Genomic DNA, 18,078 nt, shown 5'->3' with positions numbered 1-18,078 from the left:
AATTTGGTTTGTATATATACTTGAAACACCTACTCTACTGCACATATGATGCATGGTACGATTGAAAATACTTGTTAATGGTGCCACTGACATTATTCTTGGAGCTATTGAACTTATAGTATGACACATGGTTCTAAGTAATGGAGACACGTTCATTGTACCTGTAAATATATATTTATACAATTAATGTAAATAGAAGTAGCATATACAATTTTAAAAACTATATTCTTTACAAGTGTGAGATTCCTAACAATATAGAGCAAAATGTAATCTAATCGTATTCACTACATTCGTAATCGTGGCAAATGTAATCAGTTTACTTTTTGCTAAACACAGTTTCCTAAATTACAAGAACGAAGAGTTAGGTTAACTCGAAGAATAACATTGATTTTACTAACCAATAATCGTTAACAACACTTGAATCCAAACTAATGTAACAGTTATGGAAAATATGAACTGTGCAACGTGCCTTGAGTTTCGTTGTAATTGCAAAATTACATTTATTTTATAGTAGAATCTGAAGTCAGTTCATGCTATCCATGTACAACGATAATAAAGCACGATTCACATGTACTGTTTTATAGATAAAACTTTCATCACATACCAGTGTACATAGTATACAGAACGGAAAAATTATTAAAATAATTAGGTTATCACAACTGTCACAACGTAAATAAAAATAACTCGTATAAAAATAAGTTGACTATTTATGAAACATTTAAAACAAGTTAGTCTCAATCGACATACGATAAAGATTATTCGCCGTTGAATATTCTGATTCGCTCGAGTAAATAGTTTGATATGAAAAATAAGTTACGCTAAATATTTTCGCGTATTAAAAAAAAGCAAAAGTTAAAGAGAGATAAAATATAACCTGCAAAAGATAAAATATTCTTAAACGAAAAATAAATGATTTTCGACACGTTTTGTTAATTATGATAAAGTTATCATTGACGTATCATAGAAGAACTGTTTGTTGGTATTGCTTGATCAACAGTTCATTTTAAAATAATTCTTTTGGTTTAGGTTATGTTTTATTTCTTATTCATTCTATAAAGTTTGTAAGCGAAGCATTGTTCTGCATTGATACGTATTCGTACTGTATGAAACTAAACGTTAAATTATCAAAATGTTATTACGAAAGATAAGCACTTTACTGCAAGTTTCAGTAAGTATTTTATATAACGGATAAAAATAATAGAATCGTTTAGTGACACCATTTATCTCAATATTTAAAAACTTTAATCGTAGAGTACTATTACTACCAATTATAATCGTTTCTTTAGTATTTAAAATATTAATAAAAAATATTTCGAATTCCATAGGTTTCTGGTCAAAACATAAGTAAAAGATACCTAAATTTTGTACCAGTTGTGGTAGAGCAAAGTGGACGAGGTGAACGTGCATACGATATCTACTCACGTCTTTTAAAGGAACGGATTATATGTCTAATGGGCCCGGTACAAATTAAAACATGTCATATTCATATATAAAACGTTATATTAAAATTTAAAACCTTCTAAAAATCATAGTATTAGTAAGACATTGTAATGTGTTTTTTGTCTACTCTGAAAATAGTTGTCTGGATTTGTTAAAATAAAAAGGAATATATTATTTTATAGATCACAGATAATGTATCTTCCGTAGTGATTGCTCAACTGCTGTTTCTTCAGTCAGAAAGTAGTAAAAATCCAATTCATATGTATATTAATTCACCTGGTGGAAGCGTAACAGCAGGTCTTGGTATATATGACACCATGCAGTATGTTCTTCCTCCAGTTGCAACATGGTGTGTAGGGCAAGCATGTTCAATGGCAAGTTTATTATTAGCGGCAGGGGCAAAAGGAATGCGTCATTCATTGCCCAATGCAAGAATTATGACGCATCAACCATCAGGAGGAGTATCTGGCCAGGCTACAGATATTCAAATACAAGCTGTAGAGATATTAAAGCTCAAAAAGCAAATTAACAACTTATATGTTAAACATACAGGCATGGATCTAGAAAAAATAGGTATGTCAATTTATAGAGCTATGTTAGTTCAGCTTTTTTCAATGTATTATAATTTTACAGAACGTTCTATGGAAAGGGATAATTTCATGAGTCCATTTCAAGCAAAGGAATTTGGAATAATAGATAAAGTACTAACTCATCCTTTGCAAGAGGAAGAAGAAGATACTACAAAGTTAACAGAAACTTCTCTTGAGGCCACTTTGCAACCTTGATACTAGGATTAGGAGATAAACCTAATTAAAATTACGAAATTTTATTAAAACATGTATTTATCAATATCTAAAAATAGTAATAAAATATTTTTAAGACAATTACAATCTATATCGTATGCGTTTTGCTCGTATTTCGTAAACTTTACGTACGTATAAAATATAGAACGACGACTTCGTAGATGATAAACATATGAATTAATATTTTAATAACAAATCATTCAAATCACTTTGACATAATTCCTCGAACAAGCACAATATATCACTAAGCATTTCTTGTTGTATGATAAAAATATATAATGCTATGATTATAGGAAAGACTGCATAAAGTAGTAATGGAAGACGAGATTTTGTATCAAAACGTATGTATATACAAATTATGAATAATTTTGATTTAAAAATTGGCAGTTACTCGCTTAAAGTATTCTTAAAAATACGTCAAGTTTATAATCCCATTAATAATCTATTATCACCAAAAATTCTTCGTAGAAAGGACGGAATTGTTTACGTGTCTCAATGCTAAACAATGATAAAGCACTTCACGTTATAGCGACATTACAACATCTCATTAAAAAAACATATATTCCCTTAACACCAGCTTTTGCAAAACCAGTTCCATATATGTTCTTAAATCGCATTATCCTTCTATTAAAATCACTGGGGGCATACTTGAGCGTGAGCAAGCATCAATATATCTTTTTTCTCTTTAGGAAATCGAAGTTCCCTGCCAGCTAACCGTGCCGCCTCAAGCTCTCTTTCAGCTAATGCCAGTTCCATGGCGACAACGCCACCGCCGCTTTCGTGCTCTCTTGCTACCCAATCTAACGCCATTTGGCTACGCATATCGTCATCCAAAGCTCTATGACTGTAATGAGCCACTACTTCTTGTCTACTGCATTGCCTTTCCCTCATAGCTTTCAAAGATCCATTCCAATGAAGTAATTGAAAGACTATCATTAACTCTTGAAATTCTAGCATTGTTCTTCCACGATTGCATTCTAACATAAAACGAAACGCCCCTATACCTATGTTCGGATCCTCTTTCTCGTCTCCATTTCCCTACAAATAGAGAGCAACTTAAATAGCAATCTAAGATGCTTAAATATACTCAAATATATAAGCAAACAACGTACTTGCGCTTGGTTACCAACATTGTTAGATGGTGCAGAAGGCTTGGCAAAGCTAGCTCTTGCTTCTGCAACAGCTTTCTCTATGAAATCATCTGTTATTTTTCTTGCAGGATGCTCATTAAAAACAGAATTCATTAACGCAATTTTTGCTGCCGATCTACGGGCTTCCGCTTTAGTGGGACAGTTTTGGAAGCTACCAAAACATGATCCTCCAGGAAGAGTCACATAACAAACGTAAGGCGGACTGGTACCAGGAACAGATTCATAAATAACTAAAGCTCCATTCCTTAGCTCAGTTCCTCTGCTCTGTTTCATTTGCCAAAATTCTTGTAGTGCTTCTACTACATTTACTATAATAAAAATAGTAAATAATAAGTAATCAGTATAGTTAATTTTATATTAAGAAAATTTGATTATTATTTGATTACCTCTTCCATAGCCTTGAGTATGCTTTGCAAAGCTATTAACAACAGCCTCCACAGCTTCCTTCAACACTTGTTTATCCCTGGCATCTACCAGTCCACCAGTGATCCCCATATTTTCAGGAACACGGGATTTTGTTTTAACCGGCATAATGCCCTGCATCACCTTTCACAAGCTCATGTACATTTACGTTCTGAAAGCATGATCATTTCATAAAAACAATTGACAAAGTACATTCTTTGATAATATTACTGTAAACTGCAGAAATAAAAGGAGTAGTGACTCGAAATAAAAAAGAGCAAGTAATTGACAGCGCGTAAATACAGTTGTTCGTTCGATGCTCCAATTGAGAATGGATCAACGATACGATAACAGTGAATGAACAAGGTACGAGGTGTCTACGTACGTAGTTAAAGTCAGCGGAACAATGTTAGCGAGGACCGTGTTTCTGAGATGTTGGATCTGACGGCTCCCGATTGTCGTGCGTGTGACGAGATGGTGCAGCAATTGCTGCGACACAGAAGGCATCAGTCGTAAGACGAAACCCAGGAGGCCCACCTTCAGAGACTAGGATGCCGAGGAATTCGCGTAAATTACTCTCCGATCAGCGCACCGAGCGCTACGGGATCAAATTGCAAGATACATATAAAGCGTTTAATGGCCCCGGACCGCTGACGATTTCCAGAAAACCAGGGCTGTGTGTGTCACTCAGGCACCCCGTGTTACCTAATTGTCACCGAGGCTTGCCAACTGAACGTCACGCTTTCTACCAGGAACAGTATCGGATTCGTTTCACGTGGAACCCCTATTCTAATTATACGGGGTGTCTTGATTCTCCTCTATTCGAAGAGGATTTAAAATGAACAGTTATAGGTTATAGCAATTAATACTAGTGTTTCTCAAACTGTGGCGTCATAAGCACTCGGGAGAAGAAAGACTCTATTAATCTATTAACAGAGAGCTTAAGCAGTCAGAAGAAGAAAGAAAAAGCTTGAAAGCTTTGTAACAACTGAAATTTCTTATTTGTTATTTTTCATTCTGTTTCTGTTGAGAACAGCAAATTTTAATTCAATCTAAGAGATTATTACATCTGACAATGTTACATGTGTTCTTAGTGAAATACATGAACTAATAGAAATGGCACAGAGACGTTTACACTCGACAGTTGAAGCTTCTTCGAAACTGCAATTGCGAATCTAGCGCCATGCGTGAATTACTTCTGAAACCGCAATGATCTGTTGATAAAAGAGGGCTGGATGAAAAGTAGTAACCGCACTTATCATTCTTGTGTTTGATGGTAATATTCGTTAACAATAATTGTAATATTTAGGAAAATCATTGCTGTTTTCCGATGTAGTATACGAAAGAAACTAGAAGTACATCTACGCAATACATTTATGTTGATGCATACACACTGATACCATGAATTCATTTCTAACATCCCAAAAAATTAGATTTAATCGACTAACTAAAAGAGAAAATTAACTACCTATTATATTAAACATTCTGTCGAACAATCTGTCAATAATTCCTACTAAAAAGTTACACTAGATATACAATTCTCAACGCAAAGACTACACAAAGTCCGAACAGGTAAAATTTTATTGCCTCCTAAAGAGGCCCCCCTAAATTCCATTGTGTCTTGGGTCCTACGAAGATGTAATGCACCACTGAAGTACAGTTACTTTCGTTGTCCCCTAATAAATAAGCAAACGCTGCGAAGTAGCCTAACTTCTAACTTGCAAGACACCAGGTAGGCAAGATACGTGGCAGGGCGGTCTTGTTTTTATTTCCATGGTTCCCGATCGCGGTTAACAATTTACGCGCGCACATTTCCCGCGTGGTCACGGGCGTAAGTGCATGCGTGCATAGTACCGCATTGGTGTGCGTTACGACAGATCAGCTGAGCGCCAGCTGTGTTTCTCGTAACGGCCAATAGGAAACGCGCGTGGATAGCACAGCAGCGCCGCGTATACACGGCCGGTGACCACAGGTTTGGCGTTCCCGCGAAAGTAATTCATAAACGACAGTTCTCGTTTTAAAAGCATTATTCTGTGTGCACGTGCATGTTTTCACGCGTTTGTAAGCCTGTTCTACTCGACCTGTGCACCGTGTGTTAAAGTGTGACCATATTTTCGTGTGTTTCCCTGAAAAATTCGCGGTATAATCGAGCGGGAAACACAGATGCGCAGTACGCGTGGGTGCCGCAACTCCTCGGATTTATGCATCGTCTAAATGATGTATTTTGGGTTTTGAAACGAATGTATCGCATCGCCAGGGTAAAACACGACTCCCCTGGTTAAAGGACTGTGATTTATACGGATTTCCACGAGATTTTACTACGGAAAAGTGTCTGGACAACCAAGCGTCTGTCATAGGACGCCAATGCAGCACCATGTTTGCATAGTCCTTAATTTCGACTCGTGTCCGTGAAAGTAATGGTGTTTACCCACGGGAATTAAATAATTGGACTTCGAAGAAGGTGTTGAGCGGAAATTTGGAATTTTTTTCCCCCTTTGAGGTTATGGTATACATATAGAGGGCGTGACAGTGCCAGATTGCAAGCAGGGGTTGGTCATCGTTTCGCGCGCTGGTCTCCCGCGCTTCGACTTCCACGTCCCTTATTTTTCCGAAGATTTACCATTCTGTGATACCACGAGGCTTGAAATAATTTTAGAAAGGACTCGAAGGAATATTTGTGCAACGGAACTCGTCGCGGGTGAAAAGTTATTATATAAAATATCGAATCAAAGGCAGCCAAGTATACGTGCATGATGGCGATCGGGTGCGTGTAAGTTTCGCGCGCTCTTTTACTTTTCGGCGTTTTCCTGGGAAAATTCTCGTGCGTATTTTGTAAAAATTCGTGGGACGTTCAATCGAACCATCAGTCAATTTGTGTTCAAATTAAAAACGCCCGTTACCGTTCGAAATATTTTCTGAACACGTCGACAATTTTGCAGCAAGATGCCACAGACGAGGTGAGTGAACGACTTTTCATTTGGCCGTGAAATTCCGTTAGTTTTCCTTGTTATTTTAGTACGAGTATTTTCAAGTTATTTAGAATAGATTTCATTGATCTGAGCGAGTTTTTGCAATTCTTGATTCTGAAAAAAATGCTGAAATATGCGTGTATAACCTTTTTTAATTTGTACTCACTTCTCAAGAGTTCTACGAATATTATACCAATAATATGCGTAGAAATTTTTAATTTATTGTTTTGTGAGATATTTATGAGTAGCTGTGTTACTTTGTAAAGTATCTGTATGACGTGTATGGTTCTAAAAAAAATATTATACGTTCTATGACGTACTTCTCTATTATACTCCAAAAGTGCCTTTCATCTACTATGTAATAACATTACATTCGGTTTATTCAATTTAAATGAATATTTAGAAGTACTGGGATGACAAAAATAAAAAGTTCCTTCTTTTTTGTCTATACAGTTTACAGGGAAAGAAGTCACAGACTTACTTGCAAGGGGGCAAAGTGGTAACACAATCTTTAAAACGCAAAAGGCGTACAACAGAAATCTCTGAGGATTCTGAAAATGTGTATCCGCCTAGTAAAGTACCGGCATTGTCAAATGCATCATACACAGAATCATGTCATACAGTACATTCATTAGAAAATTCATGTACACCACATCAAGTGTCTCCATTGAAGGAGCAACAAGAGCCAGCCACATGGTCTGAACTACGAAGTGCTACCTGTTTTTTAACTCCTTCATCTTCTACAAATGTAACAAACAGGCCAAGTCCATTGCCTTCATTTTCTTGGGCTGATGGTTCTCAGGTCTGGTCTCTCATGTGCTTGGGAGATCAAAAGACCATTACCCAGAGGAATCCACAATTGTTTCAAAGGCATCCAACATTACAACCACGAATGCGGGCAATTTTGTTGGATTGGTTAATTGAAGTTTGCGAAGTATACAAGCTACATAGAGAAACTTATTATCTTGCAATGGATTACATAGACAGATATTTGTCCATACATCAAAATGTACCCAAAAATCAGTTGCAATTAATAGGCATCACCTGTCTTTTTATAGCTGCCAAGGTTTGTACTTTGTTTCAGTTTCTTTTATATTATATTTAAATTAATCAATTAATTTAATGAAACTGATTTTTGTTTATAGGTTGAAGAAATATATCCACCTAAAATAGCTGAGTTTGCATATGTAACTGATGGCGCATGCACAGAGGAAGAAATTTTAGGGAAGGAATTAGTAATTTTAAAAGGCCTTGGATGGAGTTTATCTCCCATCACTGCTCCTGGTTGGCTTAATATTTATATGCAAATTGAATCGGGTGATTGGTCAAGGCCAAATGCTTTTATTTATCCTCAATATGGGGGTTTACAATATTCCCAAGCAGCTCAATTGATAGATCTGGCTACTTTAGATGAAGGAAGTTTGAAGTTCTCCTATAGTCACATTGCAGCAGCAGCCATCTATCATACACAAGGAAGGGAATGTGCTTTGAGAGTATCACGCATTCCATGGGATCAACTTGCAGCATGTGTCAAATGGATTACACCATTTGCAATAACAGCAGCAGAAGAAGGTTCTCAGTTCCTTTTAAGATCCGCAATACCACCTGTAGAGTCTCATTCTGGATCTGGACTCAGGGCAACAGTCCCTAATATAGTAATGGACGAATCGCATCGTATACAAACTCATGTAGTCGATTTGAATATGTTAGAAAGGGCACAGCAACGATTGGGGGATGAAGTCCCTTCTGGTGATGTAAACGAATCCGATTCGAACACCGAATCTGGTAGACAGAGCCCAAATGAAAGTGGTCTCTTAACTCCACCATCTAGTAGTCAAAAGAATTCAACCTCACCATCGCATCCTCCACCACAGTTACATCCGTATACATAATTAAATAATGACAAACACTTCATCCTTTAACGTGGAGTGTTTTGTTTATTAACTGCTGGTGAATGATTTTAACTAGACACGGTAGTGTATATGTCTACTAGGAAATATCATGTAAATGCTTCAAACTGTCCTGCCTTGTGTAAAATCGCACATGCGGTAGTAAGTAAGGGATTGCATTAGTGCACGATAACGACAGTATATACTGTATATTTCGTAAATAATACGGTGCTTCCCATTTAAATCCATTGTTTCGCGCAATGGTACTTCTATTTGTAATAATAAGACTTACAGTACAAGGTGTTAACCATTTTCTATAGTGCCCAAAGTGGCACCGAATCTATTTAATATTACTTGTTTTATCGTAGACGTTTAAAGAACAAGTGCCTTGTGTGAAGAAACGTAAACTTACATAGAAGCCTATGGCTAAGTTCTGTGATTATACCCCTGCAGTGAAACTTGTTGAATTATATTAATATGTTAGGATGAATTAATAATGAATAATCTTTACTATTATCACAAATCCAGATAACATTAGTGCCTGCGAAAAGTGTCCTTAAAACAAACTGTTTTTATTAGTTACAAGGAGAACATTGTGAATAGTATTCTTTTATATAACTCGCTTTATCTTAACGCAACGTATTATAACAATGCGTTATTGAGCTGGGTGAATGTATTTTTATGTATATGTACATTGTGAGGTACTAATAATAAGCATAGAAAAAACATGAAAAAAAATAGCTGAGAGGGTGCGAGGGGATGAATGTGAATGCGAAGTATAAGACTACTAATTATTGAATAGGATTGAATCTTCGTGATCCATGTACACTGCCATGCACGTAGTGACGCGGTGATTTATACACATTTGTATGAAAAATTTGACAATAAACATTTGTAAATCTTAAAATTGAATTGAAGAGTTCTGTCATTACACGTACTGTCATGTTTAAATAATACAGTGACGAGGTTCACAAAATATCGATCACATTCGAGTCTAGGCGCGTTCGTTCGACGAATGATCCAAGTGCCAGATTTACCGCCATATTTGCGCATGCGCGGCCTGAAACGTTGTGGCCGCGAAGTGTACATTCAATTCATTTTTATAATATTTTATTACTACTTTATGTAACGTAAACTGGCGTCCAAATCAGTCCTGGCCAACACGCGGCCCGCCAGGTGATTTTGAATTTCTATTGAAACTTTTGTTTCTCGTTGTATATGTACAACAAATATTAAATAAATGAAAACACGTATGTGCGAAAATTGCGGCAATTCTGGCAACTCTGCCTACGAGGCGCCAGCAGTGATGGACATTCGTGGGATTTTTCCTGATCATGCGCATTGGAGTGAGCGTTGCAGTCCTCACTGCTGTATACACTTACTTAAAATTTAGGGTACCATTGGATCCCAGTAAGGAACAAAATATAATGTCCTCTTCTTTTCCTCGATGATTCCTGACGTGGACGGCTACGGTTCATTATCCATTTTTTTTAAATTTTCCCTAATATTACACTCAGGAACACTAACACTCTTGTACTTAATTTGTCCGTTAAAAACGCGGGAAAATTGCACAGGCCCCTTAAATGCACCTCCTCTGGCGGTTCGGATACATGTATGGTAGCAGACGACATGTAGCTGTGACGTCAGCGTACGCATGCGCAGAAAGGAATTCCTCGAAGGAAAAATCCTACGAGTGTCCATCACGGCGCCAGTGTGCTATGGTCGATGACCGATCGAACGTGGGAATCGATATTACCAACCGCGAAAACAGCACACTAGCGCCACAACGTTTCGTCGAGAAACGCTGCGATTGGCTGGTTTCTTCGCATTCAAGTTGTCAAACGCCAGATACGGCCGTTAAGAAAGCGGTTGCATGCTAAACATCGTAACGTTGGCGGTATCGTGGAACCTATTCGCGTTATTTCGACGAGGTTTCAGTTATACACGCGTCCTGATATTACTCCAAACCCACACGATTAAACGTGACCCGAAGTGATTGTGAAACTTGCCATGAATGCATGCTCGAAGCAAATCGTCTCTTTGTTCCCAGCGTCGTAGAAGAGAGTGTGAATGCTTACACCGATAAATTTTAAGTGGTCTCTGTGTGCGAAACGTTTCACCGATCAACGTGAATTCTGGATTTGTATTCGACGATAGTGCAGCAACGAGCACGTTTGATGAACCAAACAACGCATCTGGGAAAAGTTTGATTCGTATCGCCGGGATGTCGAACCCAAGGAGTATCAGTGGTTCAGTTCGAGAAGGCACCAGGGTTGTGCTTCGAGAAATCACGGCATCCCTTCATAATTCACCTCCTCTGCAACCTCCTCGTTGCAAGGTATCTATACATTCAAGATATTATCTATCCTTAACTTACTTGAACGCCAGGAGTATCGAAGCTGCAGGCAGTATTCCTCGACGAGGAACAAAATTTTGTATAAATACTGTTTACAAGACACCTTAATGTTATTCGCATATTCGTCGTTTTTATCTTCTACCAATGCCCTTCCCCCTCCCTGTTGGGTCTTTTCTCTCGTTTTTATTGCTAACAGTCGCTAACAGCCGGAGGATCCCTATAAATAAACCCTGAATCTCCAGAAGCACCTTGAAACCAAAATAAGTTTCGCTTCTCGTGCGGGAGCATTTCTTTGACGTACGAAAAGGATATGCACACTCGCGTAAATTTCACGAAATTACATATTTTGTCACGAAGAAAATTAGATGTCTCCTCGAAGAGAGAGACATCGCAAATGGTAACAAAATTATTTATCGTTCTTTTAAAACTCGGAGCTACACGTAACAATCGCTGAGGAAACGAATTGTAATACCTTAGATGAGACACTGCATAACTGTAGACCCTTACATATTCGTAGATATCCTAATATCCGTCGCGCAGGCGGAATAATAAATTAAGGAGAGTACAGTTATTTACCATTCGATCTACAGGACGAGGAACCCGTTCGTAAAAAGATTTTCCATTTTTCGCGCCCACGAAAGAAAACCTGGTTTATCCGTTGAACCGGTTCTATGCAATACTAGAGAAAAAACGCATTCCCGTTTCTGTTTACAGAAATTGCGTAATATATATCGATGAAAGACGCGATCTTTTTGTAAGTATATCATTTTTTATTCTTTATAGACATACGCGTCTATGAATTTTATTTACGTATCTGTTTCGTAAATTTATACTTTAATCGCGTTATAACGAATTATTGTGCAACGAAGTTCGGAGAAAGTATATTAAAAATCATTTCTAATGATCTCTTACAAACAGCTACTTAATACACATTAGATTGCAAGTGTTTGGCAATCTCCTCTATCGAGTTAATCTTATCTACCATACATGGAGCTCGATCGCGCTCTAACTACTTCTAACCGCGTCACTATCTCCACTCGAGAGAAAGTGTCGATTTAATAAGGATAACTTGAAAAATATATTCATTATCCACTATTTAGAGGATACATATCGTTAGAAGTAATGGCATTACATCTACATAAAATCGAAATTAACGTAACTAAAAGTTTTCATTAAAGATACTCGTCTAAAACTGTGTAGTAGTTTTACATCTTTAATTCAGATATTGTACAGATATGTTCTACACAACTTTCACGCATAAAGAATAGTTGCTTTTAATCTGAAAAGTAGAAATTTATATTAATTTTATACATACAGTTTTCAGGTGTTTTAAATACCTCTATTGTCAATGACCCCTGTTGACAATGTGTTGAGATGGACTGGGAAGCTCGAGCCAAGTTTCAAGCCACAAATACTATAACCCACTAGCCTTGAAGACTAGCATTATACGCAAGCTTTGAGGACTCAGCTTTGAAGGTTGAGCCTCGACCTCCTACCGCGTGATTTAATCCAATTACGGTTTTAAAGCAGTAATATAGCCTATGTGCAATCTGTTTATGACAATTTTACGATTTCTCACATCAAAGTAGATACAGTTGGAACTCTAGTAGCGTTCACTAATGATAGAATTAATTTCAGAAGCCAAATATAGTTTGAGGTATGAGCTAAAGATCCCTAAGGCTCAAGCCTTGTACACCATTACTTCATACCAAATGCTCTCGGATACGAACGGATTAAAATTCAATTTTTCTCGATCGAAGCTCAATTTACCAGCAGAGTATTCGAGCCTGAGATTAACGAGTATCCACGTGTCACTCCAGATAGCGCCACGCCGGTCGCACCTCTGACGTGCCTCGAATCGTCGTATCCCACCACTTCCATAGTTGGTGATCTCCGTAGCATAATGCCCTGTGCGGCGTGTGCGCGGTTCGGCGTTAGGACAGTAGGGCATAGCAAGTGTTAGTACGCGTATTATCGTAGCAGAACGGTGGCGATGACTCTCACGTTGCCGGTTGTCTTATTTTGCGGCATAGATTTACGGTTCACGTTCGACGCCGTCTAACCGCGACGCCTGGTCACGGGATTGCGAAATCGTTCTTTCCAAAGGTGAGGTGAGACGCTGTGCAGCGTTTTCCCAGTAGCGCAAGCTTCGTCGCGTGCACACACGCATACTCACACTTATATTCCATCTCTGTCGCGCGTGCCAGCCAGTGGTAGTGGTGGATGTCTAGAGTATCGACTGGAGAATGCGCTGCGCTAATATTAGAATTTCTGCCAGAGATATCTTCCGTTGATCGTCACCTTCGGTGAGTGCCGTGGTCTTTCCGGGGAATCTATCGTGGAGACGAACAGACTGCGTGGGTGTTGGTACCTGTCGACCCAGACATAAGGTTTTTTCGTTCTTATGTCGGATCGAATGGAACTGAGCAGAGTCAGGATGATATCTGTACGCAGGGGCGGATCTAAGGAAGCATCTACGTTGGAGGCCCCCCAAGGCACTGATGGGCAAAACCCTAGGCTTCGAATAAATCTGAAGTTTGCCGATATGTTTGTCTCGTTTCGTCTTTAGAACATTTTCCAAAGAAAAAATTTTGCCCATCTCTGCCCCAAGGGTCTCCTTTATTTCTTCAGTTTATAATCGAATCACTATTCAGAATTATAGGACAACCTTTCTTGGTCTTGAAGATTGTCGACATTTTTTAACATCATTTGCCTTTTGTTAAGTATGTCAGAGAAGTAAAAGAAAATAACTCCAATAAGTCTTGATCCGCCACTGTCTATACCAATCGTGTTCGCGATGCTTAAGACAGGTTAAGAGAGCACAGGGGATGAGAGAGACACACCCCTGTGAGAGGTATCACTTCGCCCACTTACTCTTTTTCCCTGTCATCGCGGCCAGATGGGAATGACTCATGCGAATGCGAGTGTTGTGGTCTCGATGATGTCAAGAACGCTCCGAATAAGGAGAGCGCGAGCTTCTCGAGTTTCGAAGTGAATCGTTTCTGATCGCATCGCTTCGTTCGCTTGAATGCCTCGGATACGGTTTGCTCGAGTGAACGCGTTCAGTTTATACCGTACATTAACAAGTAAAAGCGCACGGTATAGTCGTCACGGTTCGCGGAAATGTCCTTATAATTCGTGGTGCTCCAGGAGTGAAGCATCGACACTGTGTTTTTACCAAGATATGAACAGATTTCGATTCGAATAAGAGGTGACGAATAAATCTCTGTATAGAGATCAACTCATTAAATTTAAATGACGGTTTTATTTATCACATAACGCGCTCGAAAATGTTTCTCTTTAAATGTCTACGGATGTTTCTGTACCTACTTCGATCGATTTCCCGCGAGTCCATAATCGAAGTTACTCATTGTACGCTTACGAGAGTGTGGGATGAGCTTCTTTTGTTACCAGCTGCTTTTCGCGTTTGAAAAATGTCGTAGGTAAACAATGCACGCCTGCTCCTTTGTTTCGCTCAGTGACGGATCTAGACTAATCAAGGCATGGGAGCTAATTATATCGAGCTCTTTCCTTTTCTGAAATGAGAATTACGAATAGAAAATTATTATTATGAAATTGTTCGACCCTACCAAAGGTGTCGAATCGTCGTTCGAATAGTATTTTATAGTTTTATGGTAGATCCATCCCTGGTTTCGTTGCACTTGTTCACTTACATACGGTATTCGCGTTCGTCTGTTTACAGTATGATGTCAATCAGTTTCGTGCTTTTGAAAGGCGCCTTAATTGCTATGCAGGGATAAAACAGCCATTAGCGCGTTAATTGCCACACCGAAACGCTAGCATATGTACGACGTTATGCACTACGAGCACATCAACTGAATATATTCAGTAATCGCGTGGATCTCACAATTTAGATAAATTTGATGAGTGTCATGTTTGATTCTTGCTTTCCGAAAAATGGTAAAATAATTCTATTGTGTTATATAATTCTATTGTGTTATAAGGAGAATTCTGCGTACAAAATTTAATTAACATTCATAGAATTCAATATTGCATTTCGCGAAACGAGGAGACCAGCGTAAGTACATAGAAGCTTGCACGCATGCGGCGGTTAGCGTACGGAATTACTGTGTGGTTTACATGTTCTACTTTCTAAATGCGTTTGTTTCCTACAGAGAAAAACAACGTTGGCGTAGAACTTTCCTAGTGTTGGTTTAGAACACATGAAGTTTTCGATTTCGGTTTAAAAAATAGTTGTCAATATTGCACGGCATACCCTGTGTAAAAGTGTTCTTCTTGAGGTTTCTTGACAAATTTGGCATCGATGTGTCCCCACTTGAAAAAAGTCACCATACCAAATTTGATCAGGCAAAGTAGGCCAGTATACGGTGAATTCTGTCTAAGAGGCGCCGCCTCGAATCAAGGCTATGCCTTTTGGAGGTCTATTAAAATTGTACGTTATTAGGAAATTAATCCACTTTATTTTCTAATAAAGCGGAGTTCCATTTTAACTCCAAGGTTAACAAAACTTCACAATTATTCCGAGGAAACACTCCGCATTGATTGCGATAAAGTGAACAATGGCCCCCTTTTTAAAAACAATCGGTTCCGTCCGAGGAGCTTGTTCAACGGGGAAACTGGAGCAAACCTACGGCTGTAGAAATGAGAAGAAACGGGCGGGAAAAAAATACACAAAAGCGGAAAGGGGTGAATGGCAAACGAAAGATGTTTCGGTATGGTCGAAAATAAGCGTGTCAGGGGCGAGGATGCATAGGTGGGGAAGTGAGAAAGTTCACGACGTGGGGTTCCATGAACCCGCGTGTAAATATGGGTTCGTATCGGCCCGCCAGTGACAGCCGAAAGTGGAGGTCCTTTGGGAAGTCATGGGGAACTTTGTCCGCAAGGTAATCTCGTAATAAATCGCTTTGAATTAGGGCTGGGACTATCCGAATAAAATTAAGCTTAGTATATTTTATAGGCGTGCAAGTGTTACGAACAAAGCAATGTTTCAGTATTCAAGTGCCGCTATTCAAACAGTGTAGTCGAATATGGTAGCTCAAATAAGAATAATGAATTTGAAGAACTTGATTTATATAGTCCACATCATACGATTTAAATGTTCATCATACGTGTAAAACACTCCAATCATATTTGTGGAATATTTGAATCACTGAAGTGTTCGAATATAAAAAGAGTCGACAAGTAGTCCAAACTCTACTTTGAATCGCTCCGAAACGCTTCGTTTTACATTCACACTGAGCACCAAGTGCTCAACGATCGATAGACTAAAGATTCTCTTGAAATCAGTGGTTTACGTAAGGTGAGGCGCGAATCTCCCCCCCGAGACACGATGCACGAGATTAAAGGTCACCATTTCGAAACTCAATTTGGTAAGATAGGGATGCCCAATTTAGAAATTTGCCTTGAGATGGTCTTTATCAAACATACGCGAAGTAAAAACAAACACAGTAAGATTAACAGATTATAATTATAATTAACCAGATTGGGATTAAAATAGATCTAAAAACGGGAATAGAATTAGAAAATCTGTACAAACTGTCGATATCCAAGGTGTCTCCTGCAAATTACCACGGTGACTTGTTGCGGCGCGCTGAGACCACGTAACAGTGTCGATGATTCTTCGTGCAAGTTTTTGCCTCGACTAGACGAGCACCGGTTCGCTCATAACTGTTCTTGGCATGGATACTCGCTCGAGACTGGCGCAAGATCCAGCAAAACAAAATCCTTCGCGCTCCCTGCCCCTATATTTTATTATTAGTCGCAGCGAACAGCAACAGTTGCGCAATTTCTGAAAGAAATCCGCGAGGTTCGCTTAGGCGTCAGCTGATTCGCTTCAGTGGACGACGAACTGGTCGCTAGACACGCACAGTGAACTCTACGTGTCCACGGGAAATGGAATATATCAATAAGCTGCTGCATCGCGCTGCCGCGATACCAACAAGGACGTTGTCGCCTACGCCACCGGTATTTTGCGTCAGACTCTATGCGTTATTGCCTGCGACTTGCCCATTTCTGCGTAGTTCTCGACGTTTGAGGATTGAAGAGAGTTTGTAGAAATTTGTAGAGTATACTATGTTTATTTCTATGTTCATGAGTTCGGAGCAACAGTTGTGACTGGTGTAGGATTGGAATAGCGTAGACCTCAGCATAGAGTTGTGTTTATCGACGTGAGGTATGGTGCTGAATGATTGCAAACTGATTTCCAGTGGTACCGATACACCATGATTGAGATTTGTGTCTATTTCCTGTTAAGTAGGATAGTATGTTGATCAGGATAAGTGCCATTTGTGGATTCTTTTGTTAATTTCTGTGACGGTCGGTTGGAAAGAATACTTGCAATTTCTGTACACTTGTAGTAGCGTAAAGGTTAGTGTAGATTCTTGTTAACCAATGTGGGTTAATAGTTCAATCTTGGAGATTTATTCCACGTTCATCACCTACTCCTGAAACCTTAACCATTAATATTTTTAAATCATGTAAACGGAACCAACTTCAACTTTAATTAATTACATTCTCTTCTGCCCAGCAGAGCGTCAGCGACAATTCACTACAAAAAACAGCAGAGCATGAGGTGAAGGTTCGGTTCGCCCGAGAGTTCGCCGACGTTGGATCGGTCACCTACTCGGCCCCAGAGTCTCTGTCCTCGGCCAGCAGTTTCCAAAGTCTCACCAGCAGCCTCAGCACCAAGAGCAGCAGCGGCATATGCCCAGACTCCGTGCCCCAGAGTCCCAATCAGGTCACAGATACTTCCTATTTAAACAACAGTATACATGGCGTCGAAGACTTGATCCTCGGTTGCGCAACCATACGCCTCAGCAGTGAGGAGGAGTCCTCATTCAAAGCGCTTGAGGTTACCCAGGACCTCAGTCAAAACCAATCGTTCAACGAGCTTCAGACTACTCAAGACATCAGTTCAAACCATACATTAAAAGCGGTTGACGTTACCCAGGACCTCAGTCAAAACCACTCGCTCAACGAGCTTCAGACTACTGAGGACATCAGTCCAAACCATTCATTCAAAGCGCTTGACGTTACCCAGGACCTCAGTCAAAACCACTCGTTCAACGAGCTTCAGACTGCTCAGGA

The 18,078-nt window shown here is 39.1% G+C and overlaps 4 protein-coding genes and 1 long non-coding RNA gene across 8 annotated transcripts in view; 3 read left to right on the top strand and 2 right to left on the bottom strand.

Moving 5' to 3' along the window:
- The first annotated feature begins 615 nt into the window (after nucleotides 1-615).
- Nucleotides 616-2,321, top strand: LOC128886075 (ATP-dependent Clp protease proteolytic subunit). The gene is made up of 4 exons (XM_054140631.1): nucleotides 616-1,168; nucleotides 1,326-1,460; nucleotides 1,623-2,013; nucleotides 2,074-2,321. The coding sequence occupies exons 1-4, from the start codon at nucleotides 1,130-1,132 to the stop codon at nucleotides 2,223-2,225; spliced, it is 717 nt and encodes a 238-aa protein (XP_053996606.1). The 5' UTR covers nucleotides 616-1,129; the 3' UTR covers nucleotides 2,226-2,321.
- Nucleotides 2,265-4,516, bottom strand: LOC128886072 (protein limb expression 1 homolog). Its single transcript, XM_054140628.1, has 4 exons — nucleotides 4,182-4,516; nucleotides 3,781-3,968; nucleotides 3,356-3,702; nucleotides 2,265-3,281 (listed from the first exon to the last, which is right to left on the bottom strand). The coding sequence occupies exons 2-4, from the start codon at nucleotides 3,935-3,937 to the stop codon at nucleotides 2,877-2,879; spliced, it is 909 nt and encodes a 302-aa protein (XP_053996603.1). The 5' UTR covers nucleotides 3,938-3,968; nucleotides 4,182-4,516; the 3' UTR covers nucleotides 2,265-2,876.
- A 1,242-nt stretch (nucleotides 4,517-5,758) lies between these two features.
- Nucleotides 5,759-9,692, top strand: LOC128886309 (G1/S-specific cyclin-E1). The gene is made up of 3 exons (XM_054141026.1): nucleotides 5,759-6,753; nucleotides 7,219-7,831; nucleotides 7,911-9,692. The coding sequence occupies exons 1-3, from the start codon at nucleotides 6,740-6,742 to the stop codon at nucleotides 8,655-8,657; spliced, it is 1,374 nt and encodes a 457-aa protein (XP_053997001.1). The 5' UTR covers nucleotides 5,759-6,739; the 3' UTR covers nucleotides 8,658-9,692.
- An 808-nt stretch (nucleotides 9,693-10,500) lies between these two features.
- The window catches only part of LOC128886484 (uncharacterized), a 10,574-nt gene continuing 2,996 nt past the window's right edge, over nucleotides 10,501-18,078 (top strand). The window contains exons 1-2 of the mRNA XM_054141411.1: nucleotides 10,501-10,992; nucleotides 17,522-17,820. Of these exons, the coding sequence (XP_053997386.1) occupies nucleotides 10,879-10,992; nucleotides 17,522-17,820 (413 nt within the window). The 5' untranslated portion in view covers nucleotides 10,501-10,878. The remainder of the gene's footprint in view (nucleotides 10,993-17,521; nucleotides 17,821-18,078) is intronic.
- On the bottom strand, nucleotides 12,077-16,938 carry LOC128886485 (uncharacterized). Of its 4 annotated transcripts, XR_008459848.1 has the most exons (4): nucleotides 15,248-16,933; nucleotides 14,341-14,757; nucleotides 12,348-13,381; nucleotides 12,077-12,289 (listed from the first exon to the last, which is right to left on the bottom strand). It is a non-coding gene; the product is annotated as an uncharacterized LOC128886485 (long non-coding RNA). The 4 variants fall into 4 exon arrangements; XR_008459845.1 differs by having other exon boundaries at nucleotides 12,077-13,381; nucleotides 15,248-16,938; XR_008459846.1 differs by lacking the exons at nucleotides 12,077-12,289; nucleotides 12,348-13,381 and having other exon boundaries at nucleotides 14,228-14,541; nucleotides 14,601-14,757; nucleotides 15,248-16,938.

Source organism: Hylaeus anthracinus, unplaced genomic scaffold (genome assembly GCF_026225885.1).
Source record: "Hylaeus anthracinus isolate JK02 unplaced genomic scaffold, UHH_iyHylAnth1.0_haploid 11982, whole genome shotgun sequence".
Lineage (NCBI taxonomy): Eukaryota > Metazoa > Arthropoda > Insecta > Hymenoptera > Colletidae > Hylaeus > Hylaeus anthracinus.
Note: the sequence above shows the minus strand (reverse complement) of the source record. Positions and strands in the feature narration are given on the sequence as shown.

Excerpts from the sequence above, each read along its gene's own strand:
- LOC128886075 (XM_054140631.1), top strand. The coding sequence starts at position 1,130 with ATGTTATTACGAAAGATAAGCACTTTACTGCAAGTTTCA. Across the intron at positions 1,169-1,325 it reads GCACTTTACTGCAAGTTTCA|GTTTCTGGTCAAAACATAAG; the intron begins GTAAGTATTTTA and ends CGAATTCCATAG. Across the intron at positions 1,461-1,622 it reads TTATATGTCTAATGGGCCCG|ATCACAGATAATGTATCTTC; the intron begins GTACAAATTAAA and ends ATTATTTTATAG.
- LOC128886072 (XM_054140628.1), bottom strand. The coding sequence starts at position 3,937 with ATGCAGGGCATTATGCCGGTTAAAACAAAATCCCGTGTTCCTGAAAAT. Across the intron at positions 3,703-3,780 it reads TACTCAAGGCTATGGAAGAG|TAAATGTAGTAGAAGCACTA; the intron begins GTAATCAAATAA and ends TTTTTATTATAG. Across the intron at positions 3,282-3,355 it reads ATGTTGGTAACCAAGCGCAA|GGAAATGGAGACGAGAAAGA; the intron begins GTACGTTGTTTG and ends CTCTATTTGTAG.
- LOC128886309 (XM_054141026.1), top strand. Across the intron at positions 7,832-7,910 it reads GTCTTTTTATAGCTGCCAAG|GTTGAAGAAATATATCCACC; the intron begins GTTTGTACTTTG and ends TTTTGTTTATAG.